General features: G+C 39.8%; 2 protein-coding genes across 7 annotated transcripts in view; one reads left to right on the top strand and one right to left on the bottom strand.

Moving 5' to 3' along the window:
• Positions 1-25849, top strand: part of PDE3B (phosphodiesterase 3B) — a 283802-nt gene that overhangs the window by 249190 nt on the left and 8763 nt on the right. Inside the window, exons 19-21 of the transcript XR_013635919.1 lie at positions 908-1072; positions 8975-9121; positions 23419-23608. The gene's annotated coding sequence lies outside the window, so the exon portion shown is untranslated. The remainder of the gene's footprint in view (positions 1-907; positions 1073-8974; positions 9122-23418; positions 23609-25849) is intronic.
• The window catches only part of CYP2R1 (cytochrome P450 family 2 subfamily R member 1), a 51945-nt gene continuing 30167 nt past the window's right edge, over positions 4072-25849 (bottom strand). For 3 of the 6 annotated variants that reach the window (XM_073347447.2, XM_073347449.2, XM_073347448.2), the window contains exons 2-5: positions 22352-22404; positions 21772-21968; positions 17404-17733; positions 14420-15965 (exon numbers count right to left, since the gene is read on the bottom strand). In XM_073347447.2, the coding sequence (XP_073203548.1) occupies positions 15790-15965; positions 17404-17733; positions 21772-21968; positions 22352-22386 (738 nt within the window). In that variant the 5' untranslated portion in view covers positions 22387-22404 and the 3' untranslated portion in view covers positions 14420-15789. Of the gene's footprint in view, positions 11706-14419; positions 15966-17403; positions 17734-21771; positions 22405-25849 lie in introns of those variants that run through there. The other 3 variants (XM_073347445.2, XM_073347446.2, XR_012159336.2) reach the window with 2 other exon arrangements.

Here is a 25849-nt window from a genome sequence, read left to right as displayed (position 1 = left end):
CATCTCTCGTGGCAGTGGAGTGCAGGAGTCGACAGGAGAGCACTTGGGGGTCAATTTATCGCATCTAGACTAGATGCGATAAATCGACCCCCGCTGGATTGATCGCTGCCTGCCGATCCAGCGGGTAGTATAGACATACCCTGAGGCTGAATGACCGTCTCAGATTAAGGAACATCCTCTGTTTCTGTGGTAGCCTGTGATGCTCAAAAGGTGAAATCTTGTCCCACTTAAATCGATGGCAAAAACTCTCATTGACTTCGTGGTGTCAGGATTTTACCCAGAGTCTCTATTGAGGATGCTTTCTGATGGACTGGGACCTTTAATAGCAGTACATTTTCATTATCTATACAAAAGATTTAACTTCTCATTTCAAAAACTGCAAACCAAATTGTCTTACATTTTAAGTATATGGTTTGAAATGCAGTAATCCAATATAACCCTCCTCCCCCCTCCCAAAAGGCACGTAGCCTTTTTAATTAAAAGAAAAAATTTAAACTTTGGACAATTTTAGAGTGAAACTGGCAGGCTTTTCCAAAATTGCACTCTGGCTAATGTTATCTGTTTTTACTGCAGATTCAACTGTTTTTATCTATGGCTCAATCAGCACTTAGTCAGTTTTAGAAATTCTCAATGGACTCTTCAGTAAGTAAATTATAACAACCCAATTTTTAATGTGGTCATTTCCCCACATATTTTAACTCTATTCAGCAAAGATAAAAATAAAATAAATTGCACATAGGCAGGCTGCTTGCCTTACTCTTGGGGCTTCTCTGTTCTAGAGAACTTAACTGTTTATAACTGAACCAGTTGTATTTTATACATTTAAGCACAAAATGTTCAGTGTGTCTGCACTAGCAATGTTCAAAGTTATTTTGATTGCGATGTTCTCTGGTTACCTATCCCTCAGTTCCCAGCACAGCTCCCAGAAGCAACAGACCACTATTCTGGGAAGGACAGACAGTTGGAATGCTTCACGGGAATACTTCACAGAGACTGGTAAAGACTTATGAATCTGCGGGAATGACTGTCCACTGGGATGAAAATGAACTCTCCAGAGGACAGTCTGCAGAAGGTAAGGGCAAACAGCTACAAACCTTTATGCCCCTGCTTCGGAGCTGAGAGAAAAGATTAGGGTTTCATGTCAGGATTATTTGTGGGCAGTTGGTTGTGGGAGGATCCCAGTTATCTTTGATCTGAAAGCTGGGATCACATTTACTAAAGATTTCATAAAGAAGTGACTTTTCCCTGAGGAAGAGAACTTAGGTCTCCTTATCTGGGAGGCTGGCACAGGAAGAGAGAGGCTTTAGTATGTGACAAATCAAATCAGAGTGACATCTTGCATTTCCCTACAGAACCTATCCCTTTTGAAGGCAAAGGCTATCTTCTAAATTGACAAGATATCCTCCGCTCCATCTATGGCCTAATGCAGGGGCTCTCAAACGGGGGTTCAGGACCCCTCAGGGGGTTGTGAGGTTATTACATAGGGGGTCACCCCAAATCTCACTTTGCCACCAGTATTTATAATGGTGTTAAATATATAAAAAAGTGGTTTTAATTTATAGGGGGCAGGGTGTCACACTCAGAGGCTTGCTGTGTGAAAGGGTTCACCAGTAGAAAAGTTTGAGAACCACTGGCCTAATGCATATGCTCTGTGTGCCCCTGAATAAACTGAAAGTTAACTTGAGGGAGCCTTGGGCAATTACACTGAGGCTGTTGGCAGCCAAGAGGATTCTGGGTAGGTTTTTCCTTAACTTTTAGAGATGGACTAAATGAAAAACCTAATCCTGCTATAACTAACAGCATCTGACAAACCTGGACATACAGGAAAGAATGCTGCAGAAAATTGTGTGGTATGCAGGTCAAAAGAAAAAAATCCAGGGACTGCCCCCACTTCCCTATCCATGGGGTCCTTTTAGGCTAACATTAGATCCACAAAGATATCTCTCTCTCTTTGTGTATGACATAAGATTGTTTTTTTGTTTTTTTTTTAAAGTCCACTCCACTTATGGCCTGATGCACATCTCTTTTAAAAAAAAGTCTTAGCCAAAAAAATAAAAAATGGCTTGATACATTCCTTCTGAGGATCTTTGAATTTCATGGCTGCAGAACCCTGCCTCAACAAATGTGATACATACCAAGTGAAGTCTGGGGCCCTGTCCTTGAATTTTAAGTAATAAGAAACTCTCTTTTCTCTGATTTTAAGCCTTTAAAAAATTTTAGCTTCTTTTCAGCCATTGAAACTGTGAGAAGCAGGGGGCCAGGGTCAGGAGTATTGCCAGTGCTTGTATGACAAAGCAAGTAAGAAAGACCCACATAAGGTCTCTGGTGGAGCAGACTGAGTCATTGAATTACTTGTACCCATAGTAATATATAGAGAGATGAACTGGTTGTTACGCTGAATTTACAAATCTTATTGAAATTTTTGGCCCAGTCTTGCTCCAGTGAAGTCAGTGGCAAAACTCCAATTGATTTAAATAAAAACTGGTTCAATGCCCAGATAGTAGGTACTACTTATAGTAGCTGCATTTATCTAACATTACTAGTAAGTAATCCTACATGCTGCTCTAGAAAAAACCTGCAGCACCCCATCCACACTCAGACTACACTTCATAGTCACTGCCACAAACCATTCTCAGATATCATCTTTCAGCTTTTTAAACTTTACAAAATGTATTTTAGTTGTAAAGATAAAGTTGTAAAATATTGTGGGGGGGGAACCAATATGATTAAAAGTTGAGGAAAACTTGTCAGCTTTTCAAAGTAGTACATATTTTTCATTAATAGTGTGTTAAAAGTATGCATAAAATGCAGGATTTTATGTCAGTTTGTGTTCTGTCTCAAGTACAGAATTAAGTAAATTTGTTATAAACAGCACAGCTATAGTTGTATAGACTTGTCCAGATGAAATATTTGTACTACAGAATGTTTAGTGGTAGTAACATATGAAAATTAAAGCAATTCCTATGAGTTTTATTTCCATCTACTGTATTTCTTCACCTTTTCAAGGTTTCCTATTTTAATAATCTTCGCTTTACATTGAAGATAATGTGTTTGATCCTTTGAATAATTATTAGGAGGAGATAACTGAAGGATTATCTATAAAACACCACCATACCATTTTAAGTTAGAATAAGCCATATTTTCAAAATAAGACAGTAGTTTTCACCTGATCTTAGCCCTATTTTATCCTTAATAAAATTTGACTACAGTCAGTTTCTCTGTCTTCTCCGTACATTACTCAGTTAAAGATGGCTTAACTGTGGTATCTGGCAGGAATTTAATCGCTATTAGTGTATATTGCAAATTACAGAAATAGTATATTTATTATTATACATTTGTAATATTTTGGGGTGCAATCCAGATCAGTAAGAGGTTATGTTACGACCTGTCCTATAACCCTGGGTGCCTTAAATGCTCTGCTGCTTGGCTCACAGGTGAGACCCAAACAACCAGCAGACAAGCAGGCAGTTTCTTGAGTGTCTGGGTGCTCCACAGCCTCATTGTTCAGTGCCCTGACCCCAGCTGCCTGCTGACAATGGAAGAGCCCCACCCTGGTCTCAACCAGCCTTGCAAGCCCACCACACTTCCAGTCCCGAATTTCCCCAAAACCATCTGTCCTGAAGTGTCTAGCCCTCTCCTGGAACATCCAGAGAAGTTATAAGATTCGTGGCTTCTTTAAAGAGAACAAAAGCAAAGTTTATTCCTTTAAAAGGAATTAACAATCACTTCGATTCACACACAGCATGGGGGTGGTTTAGATTAAAAGTAAAACAAGTTCATTAACAAAAAGAAAGAGGTTTTAAGTGAGTTGAAGCAGGGCGGTAACTAGGGTGGGGTGAGAGGGGCAGTTGCTTAGCATGCAGAGCTGGCGGAGACACAAAACTTGGACAGTGCAGGTACATTTCTGAATATAGCTCTGTAAGGGGGATCAGCATGTTCCCTCAGTGTCTTCAGAGGGTGTCTTGTAATAATTAAGATGGAATAAATAGACCAAAGATGTTAACATAACCCAATCACTGTCCAATATTACACAAGGTTTGGAGTTTCATATACAAACACCCCATAAAAAATCCTTTTAACCTTTTATTAAAGATAAAGAAGAGTAGGAAAAACAGTTTACATTTAAAATGCTGAGAGTATTAAATAATGCTTTTATTTATCATCATCCTTTGTTCACTCTCCTTTTAGCTGAAGAGAATTTTTAGAAGGAAACCCCCCTTTGTTTGGCAGTCTCTTAGGTGGTATCAAGATAACTGTCCTTTTGGGAAAAGAGAAGTTGAGATGGGCTAGAACTGTTGTTACTGCTAGATTCCAATCCCATTTCATCCCCGATGGTGGTTGGGATTCAGTTGGTCCCAGTAGAGGTGGCGATGTCACCTGGGTCCCTCTTTCTGGCCCAGTCTACTCAGGACATCCCTCAGGATCAGAATGACAAAGGCTCAAGGTCCCAGGAGACAGTAGGGGTGGCAGCCATAATAGTGAAGCTCGCTCCAGTAACCAGTTTTTCTCCCAGAGTCTCTTTAAGGACTCCAAAAGGGAGTGGTGGGCAGCCCATCCCCTCATTCTGCCCACCTATTAGGCCTTGTTTCCAACACACCAGTTTTGGTTCATTGATCTCTCGTTCCATACTTTCCTAGTTTACCACAGTCCTTACTTAACACAGTCCTTGAGTTATATGAGCAGGCCTTTTTTGTTGGACTAATTCAGTCTTTTAGTCTTGCTTTTGCACCTTTTCCCATCAACGTTTGTTGTTGTTGACATCTTATGAACTTACATTCACTTTTTACAGCTGAGCTCACAATTAGATTAAATTTATAGGCCCAGTTATCACAACAACATAAGCTCTCTCTTTTATCAATCAGTTCTGCCAAGGTCAGACGTTTGTTCACAAAACCACAATTAAAAAAAACCCTATCATTTTAAGCATATAGAAAAAGGAAAAGAAAAAGGTACTTGATTATCTTTTACAATTTGCAAATTTCTTATCCCAAAAATTGGGATTTAATCAGATATTACAAAAATGACTGTTAAACCTTTCAGATCTTAACAACTTACAACTCACTTCACCTATAGCTAAAACAAAATTTAAAACTGCTGCTGTTGTTGTCCAGCTAGACTAAAAGATATAAGGCACTTGGTATGGTTTTAATCAGGCCACAACTTTATTATTAGGTGTCTGGGTTGACCCAGAAGATAAGTGTATAGTGCAGGTAACCCCGTGTTCATTCAGTAATTACCTGGGGGCTTCCATCAGGTCCCTCTTTTTTCATCCAGGTCCCCCAACCAACCCATTGATGGGATCTTACCATCCCCCCCCCATAGGAGGTTTAAAGTGTGCTATAAGGAAGGGGGGTTGGCTCCCTGCCGTACCATTCATAGGAGCCCCAACCACTCCCACCATCCCCAATCGATTCCTTTAACCAACACCACCTGATTAAGTCATTTTCCAAGCCATTATCTCGTCACTGTATCCCTTCCCCATGGAGTACCTGCCCTGGACATCCGCCCCACACTTACATGAGTTGTGACATAAAGCCTAACCCCTTCATGCCACACATCATCAAAGCCCTCCCTGAACCTGCTGTGGGGGAGGCAGAGGGAAAACCCCCACTCCACCAGGCCAATCTGGTGGTGAGGGAAAAATTCCTTCCCAGCCCCCCTGAAAAGGGGCAGCTAGTGCAGTGCCCACATAGGTCTTGACCAAACCTGGTATTTTACCAGCTAAGGGGGAGGGAAGGTGAGTGTAGCCTTAGCCTGCTCCATGTAAGAGGGGCTTCACTGCTCGAGGCTGTCCCTTTTAAACCCTTCTGCCCTTCCAGTTCCCAAGGGATGAGTCAGTGACCACGCTGATCCGTCCTCCCCTTTTGCAGCAGTTTCGGACCTCTTCCCCCGACTCCCCAGCAGTAAAGCGCTGTTCCCTTCATTTGGCCAGCCAGACAAAATCCACCCCTCTTGAAGATGCAATGCAGTCATTTGTAAGATGTTTAAAAACAAACTAGTTCTTGTCACTTCTTTAGCTGTATGCCCCAAGTGGACAAATGGGGGAGGGGAGATAGAGGAGGGGCTGTTTTTGCCTCTTACACAGTAAAAGCTGCACATTTACACAAACCATGAAAATTGTATATATTAGTGGTTAAGCTTGCTCTCTTGGAGAAAAACTTTAGCCCTGATGGCATTCTTACCCAAGTGTGTTGTCTTATTTAAAAAGAAGCAACAAAATGATGGTTTTTTGGAATCACTTTTGCATTCATGAGCAATTTGCAACACCCAAAGGAGTAAAAATTCAGACATTTGTAGTTCATGACAGACTTAGCCCACCTGTTTTGCCACCAACATTTGTGATGACAGTATGACCTTTGTGGCAACATAGTCTATCACAAGGATCTAACCTGCAATACTAGCACTAACCGGTGTCTCATGCCCAGAACAAAAACAAACACAAACATTAAAAAACGTAACTGGAATGAAAAAAAAAACCCACTGCAAAATCCAAAAGAACAAGAAGGAAAAAAACACACACACTCCGCAAAATCCAAAAGGAAAAAAAATTGCCAAAACAAAACCATCACCAAAAAATGTGGTGGTGCAAAAGCTCCTAGTTCTGGTTGTTTGAGATTTAATTCATATTTAATGCAGTAGCAGCCTTGAATTAAAATGGCATTTTGTTAACAAGAGGGTTACCCAAGATGTTACTTTGATAAAGTGTGCATTAGTAACTTAACTTTCAACTATTTAAATCACTTCATTTTTACTTTTTCTTAAAAATACCTTTTCAGTAAATTTCAAAATGATTACCAATCACAGAAACTATAAACCTCAAAAAAGCATTTAAGATTTTAAAAAAATAGAATTTTAAAAAAATTGCCAAACCTCTTTTTAAAAAAAAGCAAAATAATTAACAATTTACTTGGCATGCTTATCTCAAACAAGTTCAACACATTTAAGAATTTTAAAACAAACTTTTGTTTTAAACTAACTTTGAAAACAATTGCTTGTTTGCCAAGGTGGCAGCTTCTGAGTGTGTATTTAGGCCCCATGTTGGGATGCCAAAAATGTTGTTTGGACTAATTAAGTCTCTGTCTCACCTTTGCACCTTTTTCCTGTCAACATTTGTTGCTATAGGTTATTGTGACATCCTATGAACTTTCACTAGATTTTTACAGTTGAGCTTACAATTAGGATAAATTTGTACCCAATTATCAGAACCATGCACAACAGGAGAAATGGCAGCTGGCCCCTAGAGGTGGATGTTGTGGCCCAGGCAGCAGCTCGAACTAGCTACCTGAGCTTGGACCCAGCTAATCACTGGGGCTTGGACTAGGGTAGCTAGCCTGAGCAGCTGTCCTTACTGCAATGTCCACACTGCTATTTTTAGCATGCTAGCTCTGCTGAAGTAGGCATGAGTCTGTCTACGCTGCTAAGAATATCACCTCCCAGCTGCAGGCTAGACACACCCTTGGAAGAAAAAAGGACTCTGGGGAGGGAACATTGAGGTAGTAGCCAGAAGAAGTTCACAACTTTAAAGGGGACAGGAAATGAGTAGGGCTGCTAGATCAGCCATCTTAATGCACAACCTTGCATTTCAAAGCTGGAGGGGATAAGGGCTGGTTGTGTGCACCAAAGCTAGGAGGCTACCCGGAGTGCTCAGATTCTCTGTACCAAGTAGAGGAAGAGTTTATACTGCCAGGAAAAATCACAGTGAAGGAAGAGAAAAAACACGAAGAGAAACCCCACATTGCACTTGCAGCCCTAGATAAACAGTAATGGGAGGGGGAAAGGGAAGTCAGGATTAAGGGCTGTGACAAAGTTCCTCCTCTGTCTTGGTGGGTCCTGCGCTTACTGGCAGATTTGCTTGCCTCAGAGGTTCACAGCAGCCCTCAGTTTGGCCACTTTCATAGCTCAAATCTGCTGTTAACTCAGTTAGCCTCATCATTGGCCAGCATAGGGAAAAGGAAGAAGAACAATCCTCGTAGGCTCTGCTGATCCACCGAGTGGATCGGGGAACAGGCTAGAGACCTTCCCCTCTGGTGGAACCCACAGTCCAGGTCAACTCCTCCAGTATCAAGTAGGGAGTTGGGGGGGGATGGAGGGGAACCGGGGCCCACCCTCTACTCCGGATTCCAGCCCAGGGCCCTGTGGATTGCAGCTGTCTACAGTGGCTCCTGTAACAGCTGCGTGACAGCTACAACAACCTGGGCTACTTCCCCATGGCCGCCTCCCAACACCTTCTTTATTCTCACCACAGGACCTTCCTCCTGAGGTCTGATAATGCTTGTACTTCTCAGTCTTCCAGTAGTACACCTTCTCACTCTCAGCTTCTTGCACCTCTTGCTCCTCGCACACGCACCACAAACTGAAGTGAGCTCCTTTTTAAAACCAGGTGTCCTGATTAGCCTGCCTGTCTTAATTGATTCTAGTAGCTTCTTGATTGGCTGCAGGTGTTCTAATCAGCCTGTCTGCCTTAATTCTTCCCAGAAGGTTCCTGATTGTTCTGGAAACTTCCCTGTTACCTTACCCAGGGAAAAGGGACCTACTTAACCTGGGGCTAATATATCTGCCTTCTATCGCTCTCCTGTATAGAGCCTGTCACAGAGCATTCCCCAAGTGCTCCCTTTTTGAGGAAGAGATGGAGGTAACAGTGAATGAGCCAAGGTGAGGAAGTAGAAGAGGACAGTACGTGTAGTAGACAAAAGAAAGCTGTTATATCAAGGAAACGGGGATGGCTTGCCACCAGAAAGGACCTGCCCTTCAGTGTTCAGTTGAGAAGTTATTGCCCACAACAAGAAAGGACCTGCCATTTGTCACCCACGTTGGTGGTGGTGATGAACTGGGGCTGGTAAGCTGCCAACCATCAGAAAGAGGACCTGTCATGATTGAGACGGAAGAGGGAGAGCCCAGCAATCTGAAAGATTGTACTAAAATCTCTTCCTCTGAGAGCCTGCACTTGAAACAAAGTGTTTTTCTTTATTTTCAGGTGGTGTTCTTCTATAACTCATTTTTCTAGTTGTCATTGTACTCTTTCTTGGCTTCTTTCTTCTTGGGCCAGAGAACTGGAATGAAAGAAGGAACATTGCTAACAAGGGACTGCAGGATTCCCCTTGCAACAATGAAGACTTCCTGGGTAAGGTTAAGCTTGGGTTTATATACTCCCTTGGAGATATAACTTCGCTTCTTTACCTCCTTGCTTTCAGAGATGCAATGATAATCCTTCTTACAGAACGGAAGAAAAGGGACCATACACTGTAGTGGTATTCCTTGGTACAAATACATCTACCAGAGGAGATTAAGCACAATAATGTATCTTTCCACAATGATAAGTTGGCACCAAAAAAGGCACAATCGTAATGTGAACTCATGTTCACAGATCACAAAGCACAATCCTCCTATCCTTCTGTCCAAGCTCCAGGTATGCCAAGGAGAGGGAGTGGCAGAAGTTTAGGATCTCAACAGTTTACCAAGAAATTACTTCAAGAAAACAGAAAACTTTAGAAAAAACAAACTCATGGTCTACCTTTCATCTTTCAAAGGTACAGAAAGCAAGCTTGTTATCTTTAATAGCAGCACAGAGACCAAGACATGTATGCTGGAAAACCAGTCTTCCTCCCTGAGATATTACAGCATACTAGACTAAGTTTGTGGATACAATGTAAGAAATTCTAGGTCTCATGAAAAGACAGATCTCCTCATCCATGAATGAACCATTCAGGAGAACAGCATTGTAATCTGTAGTCTCTTAGTAATGCAAATTTCTTCTAAAATATTTTTGAGTCAAAATGGCTCCCACCTTTGTGATATTTCCGGAGTTTGTATCACAGAGTAAGGACTAATATATGCAGAAACAGAGAGCAAACACATTTTGGGGTCTAATTTCTGTTCTCCTGATTTCTGTATTTTCTAATTCCATATTCCAGACATAATACTGATTTGGTTTCTCAAAAGCTATTTCTCCCTTCTACTGTAAGGTTAACATTTAAAGAAAATTAGTTAGTAGGTTTAATATTTAGTAATTTTTCATGATACTGTTATAGCTTTGAGAATACAACCATCTGGTGGTTTAAGTGGAATGGTCCATCCCAAATATAGGAATGACAAATTGGGTTGTGCCCCCTAGTTTAAAGGAGATGGATAACCCACAAAAAGACTGTTAAGCACAGAACTGAGGAAAAGCAAAAATTTTCAAGAACACTTGAAATGTGCAGCATCAGCTTCTGTTTTGGCACACACAATTTAGAGTAATACCCACAGAAAATCTGGCCCCAGCATTCATCTATAAATTAGAACTAAAATAAGAATTTAACTATGCATGTATTTAATTACACGTTCTTATTTATATTTTAATAATTGTGTAGTTTTTCAGTCTTCCAACCCAACAGTTTTTCATGTGATGATAATGCTAATGTAAAGTTATAATACGGTTAAACACAAAACATTCATCCAAACACACAGACACTGTGGATATAGAGACCTTTATATATACTATATAAAATTTATAATTGCATATGAGAACAGATAATGTGGGGAGACAGACCTAGTGGTGATAATGGACTGCAATTTATATTACAGTAGTATTTAGAGGCCCCAATCAGGGACATGTGACCCATTATGTTAGGTCAGGGGTAGGCAAACTATGGCATGCCGATTTTCAGTGGCACTCACACTGCCCGGGTCCTGGCCACTCCCCTGCTGGTCTGGGGTACCGGCCACCAGCCCCCTGCCAGCCAGGGTTCCGCCCGCCGGCCCCCGGCCACCAGCCTGCAGCCGCCCCCAGCTGTGGCCCACTGGCCCCAGCCTGGGGCAGTGAGGGGTGCAGACAGGGGCAAGAGGGGGCACAACTCAGCACCCCCACCTTAAAAATTGTTCCAGCGCCACTGTACTGGGATATTTTTAAGTCCTGATTTGTTGCTTACATCACTATCACGCCACGTGGAACAGCGCACTGTGTTTGATGTTGAGATTAGAATGTACGTGCAAGAACTGGAATCAGAATTTTCTGACAGATTTCAAGATTTCCAGCAATTTGGCCCAATGCTTTCTTTTCTAATTAAACCTGAAAAGTTAAATGACAGTAACTTGGATTTGTCTGTATTTCAGTGGATGGGTGTTGCAGATTTCGAAATGCAGCTCATTCAGTTAAAAAGCTCAGAATTGTGGGCATCAAAGTTTGGAGATCTGCGGAGTGCACTTGCAGCTACCGAGAGAGATCATGGGACCTCTGTTCTAACCTGCTGGACGTCCCTGCCAGTGAAATTTAACTGTTTGAAGAAAATTGCATTTGCAATGCTTTCAGCATTTGGATCCACATACCTGTGTGAACAGGTATTTTCACACATAAAATCTGTCCTCTGTCCCTCTCGGAGCCAGTTAACAACTGATCACTCAGAAGCCTGTGTGCAGCTTAAAGTATCCAAATACGTGCCAGACATTGGAAAACTCAGCAATGAAATCCAAGGGCAAGGATCACACTAAACTGATAAGAGCTGCATTTTAATGTAATTTTAAATGAAGCTTCTTAAATATTTTAAAAACCTTATTTACTTTACATACAACAATAGTTTAGTTACATATTATAGACTTATAGAAAGAGACCTTGTTAAAATGTATTACTGGCATGTGAAACCTTAAATTAGAGTGAATAAACCCACTTCTGAAAGGTTGCCGACCCCTGTGTTAGGCACTGTAACAACACAGGAAAGATAGTCCCAGCCCTAAAAAAAAATGAAATTTAGGTTAATGACAAGACATGAGGAGTGCCTGAACAAACAAAGAGGTAGGGAAGGGGAGAAGGAGGATGAGGTAACTCTAGTACGAGCACATTTTCATGTAGACTAGCTGTGTTCACAAAGTAGCATGCTATCTGCCTGCTTTTGTCAACTGGCATCTGTGGATATGGCAGGGCCAAACTAATGGAATATTGGGCTGAACATGAAGTAGCATTAAGTCAATGTGGCTCCTGATAAGACTACACCCACGATACTGATTTCAATTCTGGGCATCTCAATAGTAGAAACAAAGAAAGAAAAAATAGTAGATGGAATTCAGAGAAAAGCCTGCATTAATGGAACTACTTACATGAAGAGGAGTAACAGGATCTGGTCCTCATTTACAAATGCTACTCAGAACAGAGAAATGGTACAAGGTATACACAAGAATTTAAACTAATCCATAATCTGGGGGAAATAATTTTTAAGAGATACTCAATAGGAAAGAGAAACCTGAAAAGATGTCATACTAAAAGTGTACTAGGAATCATAATAGACAACCAATTACACAAGAATTTGCAATTTAATTTTCCCAAGGCTATTTTTAATTGCATATGCAGGGGCAGCACATTATGAGTGAAAAAGGTAATAGTTCCCTTCTCTCTGGTTCTAATGCAACTGTATCTGGAAACTCTGCCTTCAGCTCTGGACACCTCAATACCAGAAAGATATTAATACATTGGAGAGAGTCCAGAAAAGAGCAACAAATGATCTGGGTACTGGATTTTGAGGACAGATTTAAAAAGCTAATGATATGTAAATTTAGCACAAGGATGGGGAGCATATAGATTTACAAATATTTGAAGGGAGACAACATCAAAGGGGAATAGGAATTGTTTGTTGTGGTATGAGGGAGGCATAGCTAAGGGGAGTTTAGCTAAGATTAATGTGCTGAAATTAAGGAAGGTAAAATTTAGGATTAATCTAAGAAAGATTCCCTATAGTGACATCTAAGGCTCCATAATAGTCTCCTATGGGACACTTAAAACTAGTCTGGACAAACATTAGCAAATTCACCATAGGGAACAATTTTACATGGAGGGATTTTTTTTTTCATTCTTACGTTCCGTGATGAGAAGAAAAGGCTATCCTGTCTTGAAGGAGAAGTGAGGGCAGTTACATTTTTTTAATGGAAAAATGGGGAAGCTGACAGGAATGAATATAATTTAGAAGTTAGGAACTGCAGAAAACTAATAAGGGAAACAAAAGGACACAGGAAGTGTCAACAATCACGAGTTTACGTATATTAAGATTACAAAGAATCCTAGAGTTGGTCCATTACAAGATGAAAATGATAGGGTTGTCAATAATAAATGCAGAAGCTGTCAAATATTTCTGTTCTGTATCTGGGAAAAAGCCACATGATGATGACATAAATACTTTCCATTCTAACAGTAACTCAGGAGGATGTTAAATAGCAACTATTGAAGTTACACATTTTGATATCTGCAGGTCTGAGTAAAATACATCCAAGGGTTTTAAAAGTGCTGGCCCAGGAGCAATCTGGATCAGTAATGTCCAGTACCTGATTTTTAGTAACTCTTGGAACACTGGCGAACTTCCAGAGGATTGGAAGAAAGATAATGTTGTGACAGTATTTTAAAATAGTAAATTCGATCACCCAGGTAATTACAAGACTTTACAGAATGACAATGATCCTGGCAAAAATTTTGGAACAGCTGATACTGGACTCAATTAAGAATTAAAGGAGGGTAATATAATTAATGCTGATCAAAATGGCATCCGCTATGCTGTCTGGGGCCCCGGAAGAAAATAATTTATTAAAATGGGGTTGTGCTGGCAAAAAGTCTAAGAACTACTGGGCTAATGTGATTCTTGGATATATAAACAGAAGAATATGGAGTAGGAGTAGAGAGTTTATATTAACTCTGTATTCGGCACTGATCTATCACTACTGGAATATTGCATCCAGTTCTGATGTTCACAATTCAAGAAAGATGTTGAAAAACTGGAAGGGGTTCAGAGAAGAGCCACAAGAATTAAAATAATGGAAAAAAAAACACCCCACTTTTCAGTGAAAGACTCAAGGAGCTCCATCTTACCAAACTGACAATTTAGGGGCAACTTGATCATAGTATATATGTACTTATTTACATGAGGAGCAGAAATTGATAATAGAGGGCTCTTCAGTCTAGCAGAAAAATGTATAACAAATCCAGTAGCTGGAAGTTAAAAGGTATGCCAGGTTAAACTAGAAATAAGTCACACATTTTTAACAGTAGATAGGATGGTATGGGGAGCCACAAGAAGGTGCTTGTTTGAAAATGTAACAAATGGGCAATGAAGGCTGCCATAACTGTCAGAGCAGAGGTATGATTCAACATTCTGACAGCATATAAGGCGTGCTGGATAGGGTGGGTATAGGCTATGAAGTGTCTTAAAAGTGAAGACATGTAGTTGTTATTTGATGCAGTGGCGAACGTGGAATAACCAGAATGATGTAAAAAGAGGGGTGATATACTTGACGTGTCATGCCAGAAAAATTATCTTTGCAGCACCATTGTGAATGAATACAAGTGGGCAAGATGGGATTTGTCAAGGAAGAATATATAGATAGGATTTATTACAACATATTTCAAAAAGGGTTTTTAATGAAAAATGGGGTTAATATATTTTTAATGAAGTACTCTAAAAATTAGTTTGTTTGGGGCAGTTTTTTATTATTTGAGATTTCATGAGAGGACTCTGACTGCAACAGGTTTCATCCAAGCTCTCCAAATTTATCAGAACATTCTCCCAAATTAAAAACAGTTTTCCGCTTATGTTAAAAACTTGAAAACTATTTTTCTCAACGTTATTTAAATATCATGAATAATAGAAAATATTGTGTGTGGCAGTAGCTGAATTTTTTAATAATCTTTAAATAGGGTGTGACAAAGTTCCTCCTCTGCCTTGGTGGGTCCTGCGCTTATTGGCGGATTTGCTCGCCTCAGAGATTCATGGCAGCCCTCAGGTTGGCCACTTTTGCTAGTGGCTCAGACCTGCTGTTCTCTCGGCTAACCTCATCACTGGCCAGCATGGGGAAAGGGAAGGAAAACAATCCCCACAGTCTCTGCTGGTCGACCTAGTGGGTCAGGGGATAGGCCAAGGACCTTCCCCACAGTCCAGGTCACCTCCTCTTGTCTCAAATAGGGAATTGAGGAGGATGGGGGGAACCCGGGCCAGCCCTCTACTCCGGGTTCCAGCCCAAGGCCCTGTGGATTGCAACTGTGTACAGTGTCTCTTGTAACAGCTGTGTGACAGCTACAACTCCCTGGGCTACTTCCCCATGGCCTCCTCCCAACACCTTCTTTATTCTCACCATAGGACCTTCGTCCTGATGTCTGGTTAACGCTTGTTCTTCGCAGTCCTCCAGCAGTACGCCTACTCACTCTTAGCTTCTTGCGCCTCTTGCTCCCAGCTCCTCGCACGCACCTCACTAACTGAAGTGAGGTCCTTTTAAAAACCAGGTGCCCTGATTAGCCTGCCTGTCCTAAGTGATTCTGATAGCTTCTTAATTGGCTCAAGGTGTCCTAATTAGCCTGCCTCAATTGGTTCCAGAAACTTCCTGATTGTTCTGGAACAGCCCATTATCTTACTCAGAATAAAGGGATCTGCTTAACCTGGGGCTAATATATCTACCTTCTATCACTCTCCTGTAGCCATCTAGCCTGACCCTGTCACAAGGGTAATTCAATGAAATCTTGAAAAGTTGAAACGAGAAATGGAACCTGATCTAGATTTTTGAAGTGAGAACAGAATCTTTAAACACATGAAGAGTATTAATGCCTTTTTGTGAAAATTACATACAAATACATTAAATACCTAAAACCTATGAATAAGACAAAATTTGTGTGTTAGTCCTTTAACAGAGAGTGTTTAGAATTCTTGTTCTTTTGACAAGACTACGAACAAGATAGTTATAAATAAAAGATGGGGCCAGATACTCAGCTGCTCTAAGTTGGTGCAGCTCCATTTATTCAGTGGAGCTATTCCAATTTACACCAGCTGAGAGTTTGGCTCATATGCTTTAACGTCTTTCAGCACAGATGAGATATGGCTGTGGTTGTAATGTCATGCCTAATTTTGGCTTCAGATTGGGAATCAAAGCATGTGGAAAATGCAGGTGAAATCGCTGAAGTAATGAAGTAAAAAACAAAAACATTTCCATCCTGGCCAGTTGTTCTCCAAGACAATGTCTTCTTCCTGAATAGAAAATATATATATATTTAATGTATTTATGTTTGCACTTACATTTCAAAAAAGAATGGTTATTTCTGCTTCCAGTCTAAGGGGAGCTGTTTGGACACAATAGGAAAGGATTCATAGGAAAGGATATGTGTAAATTATATTAAGGGTCATATTTTAAAAACATTTGTAGTTTTGACAACACAAGTACCACTGGATCGAATCCTGCAGTCTTAATTTAGGCAAAACTGCTAATGAGATCAATGGGATTTTTGCAAAAGACAACAAAATTGTGCCTACTGTCATCAATGTTCGTCACTCACTAAATTTCTGCACTTGTTTAAGTCTATTGCCAATCATCAGTTGGTAATTACCCACAAATATCACAGGAGAAGTGGGACTTTTGGAGGGATCTAAAATAGGATAGTGTAGTGGCTTTATCCACAAATTCTCATTCCATGCATAATAGGCAGCCTGGAAGCATAAAGGTGCTTGTGGGAGAAGCAGCTAAATAGACAGTCAAGGCTAGCAGAGTTGATGAAGTACAGGAGGCAAGAAGCAATGTTATAAGATACTAGAGCAGATAAATAGGAAGAGGTTAAATTACAAGTAACACATTTAATTTATTTTGTTCTAAAGCTTGAAAACACTCTCCAGATTCTTTAAGATGAAAGCCTTAGTCTGAAGGGTTTGAGGGTTTTGATATTTGCTCAATTGATTTAATTTAAAAAACCCATGTTATATGATCATTTGAATAATTAGAACACTCTATTCAATAAATGCATCTGCAGCATCAATTAAGGAGTTCTAAATACTTTAGATTTCTGCTCCAGATCAGTTGTATTTATTTTCCCAAAAAGTGATCAATCGGAAAAACAACATTAGCTGACGTCCTAAACCCAAATTTAAAATAAGGTATTCAGATTTTGCAATATCAAGTGTTCAAAGATGGAAACTGGATTATGAAAATTGAGCAGACACAAAAATCTAAGCAGCAAATGATTGCTTAGCCTAGCTGCATCAACTGCCAAACAAACAAAACTCAGTTAGAAACCACAATGACAGAGGCTGTGTAAAATCCTCAGATAAAACATACTTATAAAACATTAAGATGACATGATCAGTTTTTGTATCAAAATGTCCTTTAATTTATATAAGCGACAGCATTACATGACATTGCCAGTGTTGCTGGAACAATTTATATAGTGGGGGTGCTGAGAGCCATTGAACCAAACTGTAAACTATGTATATAATGGAAACCACTTCAAGCCAGGGGGTGCAACAGCACCCTTAATTCCAGCACCTATGGACATTACTAAGCCTCTGATGCACTGTATTGAATATAACTTTACAAACAATTGTTTTATCGTAAGTGTAGCTTTTTTACATCATGCTGTCTATTGTGGATTAGTTAACACTATTGTATATAGATGTATGAATAGGCATGAGCTCTTACCGAGTGAAAAAGGAACAAATGCATCTTTCTTGATGAACTGCCCACTGCTGTCCAAAAACCGTTCAGGAGAAAACACTTCTGGGTTACTCCAGTACTTTTCATCAAAGTGTACAGAATAGAGGTTTGTAATTATCGTAGTGCCTTCAGGGATAGAATAACCACGCACAACTGTATCCTTAGAAGTTGCATGGAAAATACCTAATGGAGCTATATTACAGAACCTTAAAATTTCATGTAGAACTGCTTCAGTGTAAGGCATTTTGCATTTCTCTTCTAAAGAAGGTGTTTTGTTTGGACCCACAACCAAATCAATTTCTTTATGAACTTGCCCTGTTAGAGAAAAAAACCTTTAGTTTATTATGCAATACTTTAAAATTTAACTGTAAGGAATAAATACATAAATATTTTGTGTTAAGACTAGAAATGTCTTAGTACTGAGTGCAGCACCTAACAAGCCGGTATGGTAGATATTTTCAATTTTTAATTTCCTCTGGTACTCTCATTCCACTGCTGACAGTTTTTTCAAGCCCCAAAGAAATAGTAATTTCGCAACAAACTAGGACCATAATCTTAATTCCTATGTTTTTCTTCACTCAATAAGTTTCCCCTCTCAAGGAGCTCATCAGAATTGGGATAACTAACATCACATTCTAGATAGCTAAGATGAAGTATATTAAATGCAAAAAGAAAAAATCAAACACAAGAGCAGATCATGTATAGAAAATTCAGAATTAAGAGCTACTTAAACTTTAATCTATCTAATTATCCCAAGATAGTACACCACATATGTTGTGTAAAATCACCCACTATTTTAAGAATCTTGAAATAGTTAGGCACAATATGGTAAAAGTAAGAGGAACAACTCAAGCTGGATTCTGGAATTTTTTTACTTTTTGGGATATGAATTTAATTACTTCTCTTTCAAACTCTCTTTTAAAAATGAAAAAATATAACTGGATCCTTTAAATGAACTGCACATTGAAAAATCACACAATAGTTTGCTCAACAGGGCAACAGCTCCTTTACTCTTTTTTTCTGATGTACTTTATCAGTGTGTTTGCTAATGCCATTATACAGCCCCTAAATCACATAAAATAGCAGTGATATAGCTTGAATGGCGTCAACACAGTATATCTAGACAATGAAGAACTATTACCAAGTTCTTAAAATGAAACTAACCTCTCCCATCCCAAAGAAAGTGCATGAGATAGATCAGACCAGAACCTTAGTGTATTTTGTAGTTGACTGGTATTTTTGATACAAGTTGAGATCCTCATGTGGAAAATGTCTGCATAAATGCAGGGTATTAATATTATTTACTGCTATGTAAAGAATCTGAACTTGAATCCTGAGCTTATTTTTCTCCCAAGAGCTAACAGAAGTTGAGATCACAGGAGAATTTTAGGAGAGAGGGATTACTTTGTGTTTTAACAGTACAGTGCCTCTTGAATGATCTGGCTGAGAGACAGAACTGCAAGAAGTGCCTAGTTTCTGTCCCCTGTTGGAAGATGATGATTTGAGTAAAGACCTAATGCAGAAGGGAATAAGAATGTTTTTTTTGTAAAGCCCGTAAGTTGCCAACTTAGCGACTTTGTCACTCGATTTAGTGACTTTTTGCTTTCCCTTGCAAGAAAATAAGTGTCAAAGTGACCAGTGACAAATCTAGCGACTTTCACTGCCAATTACAGTCACATTCAGAGAAAGAAGTCACCAATATCTAGTCACAAAATCATTCACAAGCAGCTCAACAGTGTTAAAATCCATTCCATGATCTTTTTACTACATTCAGTTGCACACCAAGTCAATGTCATTATGTCTCAATTGAGTATGTCCTCAGAAGGAATCACATTCCAGGGCTTCTTCGGCTGAGATCACTATAATCTACAGATGAGGAAAATAAGTTTGTGGAGGCTAATTAAATACTTTGCTAAGAGACAGCAGCACTTTGGAGAGAGCAGCTGTCATAAATATAAAGGGAAGGAAGGGTAAACCCCTTTAAAATCCCTCCTGGCCAGAGGAAAAATCCTCTCACCTGTAAAGGGTTAAGAAGCTAAAGGTAACCTCGCTGGCACCTGACCAAAATGACCAACGAGGAGACAAGATACTTTCAAAAGCTGGGAGGAGGGAGAGAAACAAAGGGTCTCTGTCTGTCCGTATGCTGCTTTTGCCGGGGATAGACCAGGAATGGAGTCTTAGAACTTTTAGTAAGTAATCTAGCTAGGTATGTGTTAGATTATGATTTCTCTAAATGGCTGAGAAAAGAATTGTGCTGAATAGAATAACTATTTCTGTCTGTGTGTCTTTTTTGTAACTTAAAGTTTTGCCAGGGTTTGTTTTTAACCCAGATGTGTTCTTTCTTGCCACTCCACAGCAGGTATCACACCCTGTGATGCAGGGAAAGATGCCTAATGAAGTGGGTAGGGTGGGGGAGGCAGGTTAGCCAGCGAGGAGTGCTGCACGGATAGAAGATGGGGTGGTATGAGACAGGGGCACCGGGCCTCCAGGAATGAAGCCCTTACTACAGGATCAAAGGTGGAACTAGCTTGATTTCAGTTCCCCTTTACTCCTTCCCCTGGCTTGGCCTGGGGCTAGCTGCCCAGCTGTTTTCAGAAATTAAACCCTGGAAATAGGGGGAAGGGGTCCAGCTAACGGATTTTTGTTTTTAAATCTACTTCCTTGGCTCCCTGCAGTGCCGAGCTCAGGTCAGGTGAATGACCTCTTCCCCCTGGTTCTGGGCTCTCCCTTTCACTAACCTGTTGGCTCAAATCCAGGCTGGCAAGAAAGGAAGGCTCAGCTGAAATTAACCAACCTCAGTCAACTTGGGCTGCAGTGTACAGAGTGCCCTTCCTAATGAACAGAGGGCTGCAGTTTCCTTCCCAGTGAGCAGAGGGCACTCTCTTTATGATAACAGTGTACTGTTGTAGTTGCTTCTGATGTGCAACAGAATGTAGTAAGAGCATGGGATGGATTATATTAAACCCTGTTGAGCTGCTTGTGCATGATTTTGAGACTGTACTTTGGGAGGGGGGTGTGTGTATATATATATATATATATATGTATAATTCTCTGGAAATTTTATGTGACATTTTTTACTCCTTTTGAGTGCTTAAACAGCTACATCTAGCGACTTTTCAGGGTTTGTCTGGTGACTTCCTGTATGTGGAGTTGGCAATGCTTTATGCTGCTTGTAAGGTGAGAATGACCCTGTATTATGAGGAAATTAAAAGAGTAAATATAAGTAGTTATGAAGGTAATTATTAGCCTTCAATTTTTTCCCTTTTATCTCATGCCATATACATACATACAAACATATATTGCTATCCCCTGGCCATATAAATTTGGAGATCAGGAAACCCTTTTGATGAAATAGAGGCCCTCCAAAATGTATAAGATATTTTAAGTGATGGCCCCCATGCAATAACAATCACAATTTCTGTGGAATCACCAAGATGTACAGGAGAGCATGGTTAAACCAGTTAAACTAATGTATGAAAATTAAACACTGAGCAGAAGTCCCTGCTGGTGTTAATAAGCACAGTTTCATTGAGGTCAAGGCAGCAGCATCCATTTACATGAGCAGAAAATTTTGCCCATCATATATAAAATAGCAACTTTTCACACATTAATATTTGAGACACTTAACTGGCCTCTTCCCCTAAGTATTAAAAAGTCTTAGTTCAACCTAAGCACTTACAAGGTTGTGATATGAAAAAAATCTTTTCTCAGAAGGTGTGTGAACTCATAAAGGAAGTTAACTAATGATATTTAATGTCTAAGCTTCCATACTAAAACTTCAATGTGACCATTTTCAAAAATACATGTTAGCATTGTACTTCAGAACTAAGCTAACAATGGTTATGTTTTAAAATGCTCATATTGTCTTTTTTCCCCCTAATGATCAATGTAAATATATATAAGTGTATAGAACATAAACCTGTCATGGATTGATGCACTTAAGGATTAAAAAATGGTTCAGTTACCCAAAATCTGATTTACACTTTTTTGCTGATTGTGTTCTTCTGCCAGCCAGTATTCTGAGTAGTCATATTGTTCAACCTACACATAATAAAAGTAAATCTCTCCTTATTAAAAAAAAAAAAAAAAGTTCACTGAAGTGCTTACAAAAAAAACCCCTTAAAATGTTATCCTAATGGTAACTTGATACCCGTTTTAGCTGCAGATAAAAAAGCATTGGCATGTCTGTCTGCAATACATTAAGAAAGGGACATAATGGCGTAATGCGCACAAATTTTTATTTTTACTAAGGATTAGTATTAGCAACTCCAACATACCATGTTGAAAATGCACTCTAAATTCTCACCATAAAGGCTACAATATCAGTTCCTCAAAAATGACAAAAATTCTTACCTTGAATGTTCGGATAAAGAGCCATAAACAATACTGCCCATCTTAAAACGTTAGTTGTGGTTTCTGTTCCAGCTATGATGAGTTCTCCAACAGAGAAAATTAAATTTTTGGTTGAATATGTAGACTCTGGATCATTTTCACTTCGATCCATTTCATCTAGATATGCATCAATGAAATGTCGAGGTGACTGAGGCTTCCTGTTTTTAGAAACACGCTCAATAAGTTCAAGCAAAAAGTTATAGACTTCAGCTGCATTCTTAAACAGTTGTTGATGTTTTCCAAAGGGTAATATGCCAATCCAGGGAAAAGAATTATACAAGAACACTGAAGCACTAGCAACTAATTCAATGTTTTCACTAAAAATCTCTATCATGTGCTGAAATTCAGTGTCTTCATATGTAAAACGTTCTCCAAAGATAATCAAATTAGTAATGTTTGAGACTGCATTTGTTATCAAGTGTTTAAGATCAAAGGGTCTGCCTTTGTATGTATCAATGGCATCAAGAAAAAACATGGATTCTTCTGAAATTTTGTGTTCAAAGGACTTTTGACCATATCCAAAACAACGAAAGCTGCTTACAGCCAACTTGCGATGCTCTGTCCATCCTCTACCATATCTGGAGTTCAATAAACCTGAAAATACATTTTAAACAGTATTTTATGCACAGCTCTATATCCTTATTCAACAGATAACAAAACTATGAAAAACAGCAGTCCATTCTAAAAGTAAATTCACAAATAGAGATGCCCCAGTGTCTTGGTTAGTGGTAATGTTCACTCCAATGCAGGAAAGATTCAGAAGTCTATTTCCTCATTAACGTATATGAATATTGTGACCCAAAGCACCTGTGTATTCACAGCCTACACAATATTGTAATAATATGCCTTGTGACATATCATTTGAAAACAAATAACTAGCTGGTCAATAAAGTTATTAATTCCTTCTGTATGATGTTATTAGGAAATGTTCAAAACCAGACCACTCTGCCTAGGAAAAAGTTGTTAAACAGGTCTGTCCTGAAACAAAGGAATGTGTGTTTACCCCAGTTTACATGTAAGTAGTAAACAGGACCATCAAGACAGCCAGAGGAGGAGATGGCAGGAAACAGAACAATTTGCATTTCAGCAAACACAGGAGGGAGAAGGAAGAGCATGGAGCTTCCTTCACCACCAGACTCCATGTTGCCTTCCTCACAGCTTGAATAAACTTTACTTTGAGGGGTATCGTTCAGGAGAATCCACTTCAGAGATTCAATGGACTATAAACAAAAGGGTCAGAGAACCCCAAGTTATCACTTTCACCTAAGATGACAAAGGCACCAGAACCTCTAGCCTCTGGAAGAGATCCTGATCAAGGAGAGGGTAAGTCACCCTCTTGCTAGAAGGCTGAGAGTGATAAAGGCCTTCTTGAACAAAGCCTTCAACCAAAACTTGCTAAAATAAGTTTTAGATGTGTGTTTAAACTTTTATTTCCTCGTGGCCATATCTAACTTTATCTCTCATTCTTGAACTCACTTAAAATCTATTAAAAATTACTAACAGTGCCGTGTTTGTACTAAAGTGAATGTCAACTCCAGTTAATGTAGGAAACTGGTGTGTTTTGTCTCCTTAAAGAAGCAAATTAACTATATTATTTCTTTTAACTAGGAGAGAGCTGAACATTATAGTGCACATGATTTTGGGAAGTTTCAGGACTGGAAGTGTGTTGGGTTCACTCTGCAAGTAGTAACCAAGACTGGTGAAAACCAGAGTGGGGCTATACACAGGCTATGATGGTCCGAGCTGCTAAACCACGGGTGTATAGCACACAGACACTCAGGGTGTGACCTGCATGATGGTAGGTTGGTAGTGAGCTACAACAACAAATATTGCAAAACACCCAATGTTGCAGGGCAGGCAGTGATAACCCCTCATTAGTCTGGACTGCACTCCAGAACATGATGTGTATTTATTAGTAATTACCTCAAATCCTAATGAGAGTTATGTACATCTCTGTGAAAAGATGGGATAATAGACACTTTGTCTCTAAGACAAAAACAAAAACAAAAAAACACACACACACCAGCAAAACAAGAAAAAGGTTAATCGTTTCAGTCTCCCAGTGATAAGTTGCACAGTGTATATGCCAATGAATAAAGGATGGCTCTGGATACAGATAGGTAGCACCTTTATTTTCCCACCCTCACCTATAATCTCAGAGTGTCAGGCACTTGGCTTCTTAATTATACTATAGCAATTCATGTTTTATCTAATATAAAGGCCTTCCTATGTGTCAGGGTTCCCTCCCCACTCTGAACTCTAGGGTACAGATGTGGGGACCCGCATGAAAGACGCCCTAAGCTTATTTCTACCAGTTTAGGGTAAAACTTCCCCAAGGCACAAACTCTTTGCCCTTGGAGGGTACGCTGCCACCACCAAGTGATTTAACAAAGAATCAGGGAAAGGACCACTTGGAGTTCCTATTCCCCCAAAATATCCCCCCCAAGCCTTTACACCCCCTTTCCTGGGGAGGCTTGAGAATAATATCCTAACCAATTGGTTACAAAGTGATCATAGACCCAAACCCCTGGGTCTTAGGACCATAGAGAAATCAGTCAGGCTCTTAAAAGAAACAGAACTTTATTAGAAAGAAAAAAGGTAAAAGAAGCTCCTCTGTAAAATTAGAAGGGAAGCTGATCTCACAGGGCAATCAGATTTAAAACACAGAGGATTTCCCTTTGGGCAAAAACTTTAAAGTTACAAAAAGAAAACCAGGATTACACCTTCCTCTCAGCACAGAGAAAATCACAAGCCAAAACAAAAGTAAACTAACACATTTCCTTGCTAGTACTTACTAATTCTAATGGAGTTGGATTGCTAGCTTTCTTGATCTCTCTCCGGCAAGCACACAGAATAGACAGACAAAAGCCTTTCCCCCCCCGCCTAGATTTGAAAGTATCTTGTCCCCTTATTGGTCCTTTTGGTCAGGTGCCAGCCTGAGCTTCTTAACCCTTTACAGGTAAAAGGATATTGTGCCTCTGGCCAGGAGGGATTTTATAGTACTGTATACAGGAAGGTTGTTACCCTTCCCTTTATATTTATGACACTATGTAATACAGAATGGGGTTGGGGTTATGCTCTTATTTTTTATATACTGACACACTTTTAGCTATGGGAGAATATTTAGAAGAGAAGGTTACTCACCTTGTGCAATAACTGAGGTTCTTCAAGATGTGTCTCCCTGTGAGTGGCTCCACTTCAGGTGTCAGTGCGTCTTGGCACCATCAATAGAAGATTTTCGATAGCAGTGTTCATCAGGGCCATGCATGAGCAGTAGCTGTCTTGCAGTGCCATTGGCACCTTGACTAGCATGTGCACAACCCAACACCCTCAGTTTCTTCTATACTGTAGAGTCCTTACTGCAAACTCTGAAGCAGAGGGGAGGAGCATGGGTAGATAGTGATCTTATTGAATAAGCCCTGATGCGGGTTCTATTTTGAGTTGGTCGTAACCCATCTAGATGCAGTTGGAAATCCATTTCGATAGTCTCTCTGAGTGGATACCGCAGAGCCTTTGGAACACTCTGTCTTTGAAACAAAAAGCCTTGGGGACTTTCGGAAGGGCTTTGTTCTGTCCAAGTAAAATGCTAATGTGTGTCGGATACCCAACATATGTAGAACAGTCTCTTGTGTATTCACATGAGGTTAGGGATAAAACATAGGTAGTGAATCGGTTGATTGAAGTGGAAAGAGGATGATATTTGGGATATAAATTTTGGATGTGGTCTCAATGTGACTGTTCTGGAAGAATATGGTGTATGGGGGATGAGCCATAATAAGAGCCTCTATTTTGTTTTTGCGGATGTAATTGTGACCAGGAACACCACCTTCATTGATAAGTGGAGAAGGGAACGGGTGACTAGTAGCTCAAAAGGGTCTGTGGGTAAGGCTTTTGAGCACCAAGTTTAAGTCTCATGGGTTCACCTATTTCTGGGTACACATTTTATATGCCTTTGAGAAAACGTTTTGTCATCAGGTGTGCAAATACCGATATGCCATCAACCTTATGGTGAAAGGCGGTAATTGCTGGTAGGTGTACT

The sequence above is a fragment of the Lepidochelys kempii genome, chromosome 6 (assembly GCF_965140285.1).
Source record: "Lepidochelys kempii isolate rLepKem1 chromosome 6, rLepKem1.hap1, whole genome shotgun sequence".
NCBI lineage: Eukaryota > Metazoa > Chordata > Testudines > Cheloniidae > Lepidochelys > Lepidochelys kempii.
This window is presented reverse-complemented; position numbering and strand designations above follow the sequence as displayed.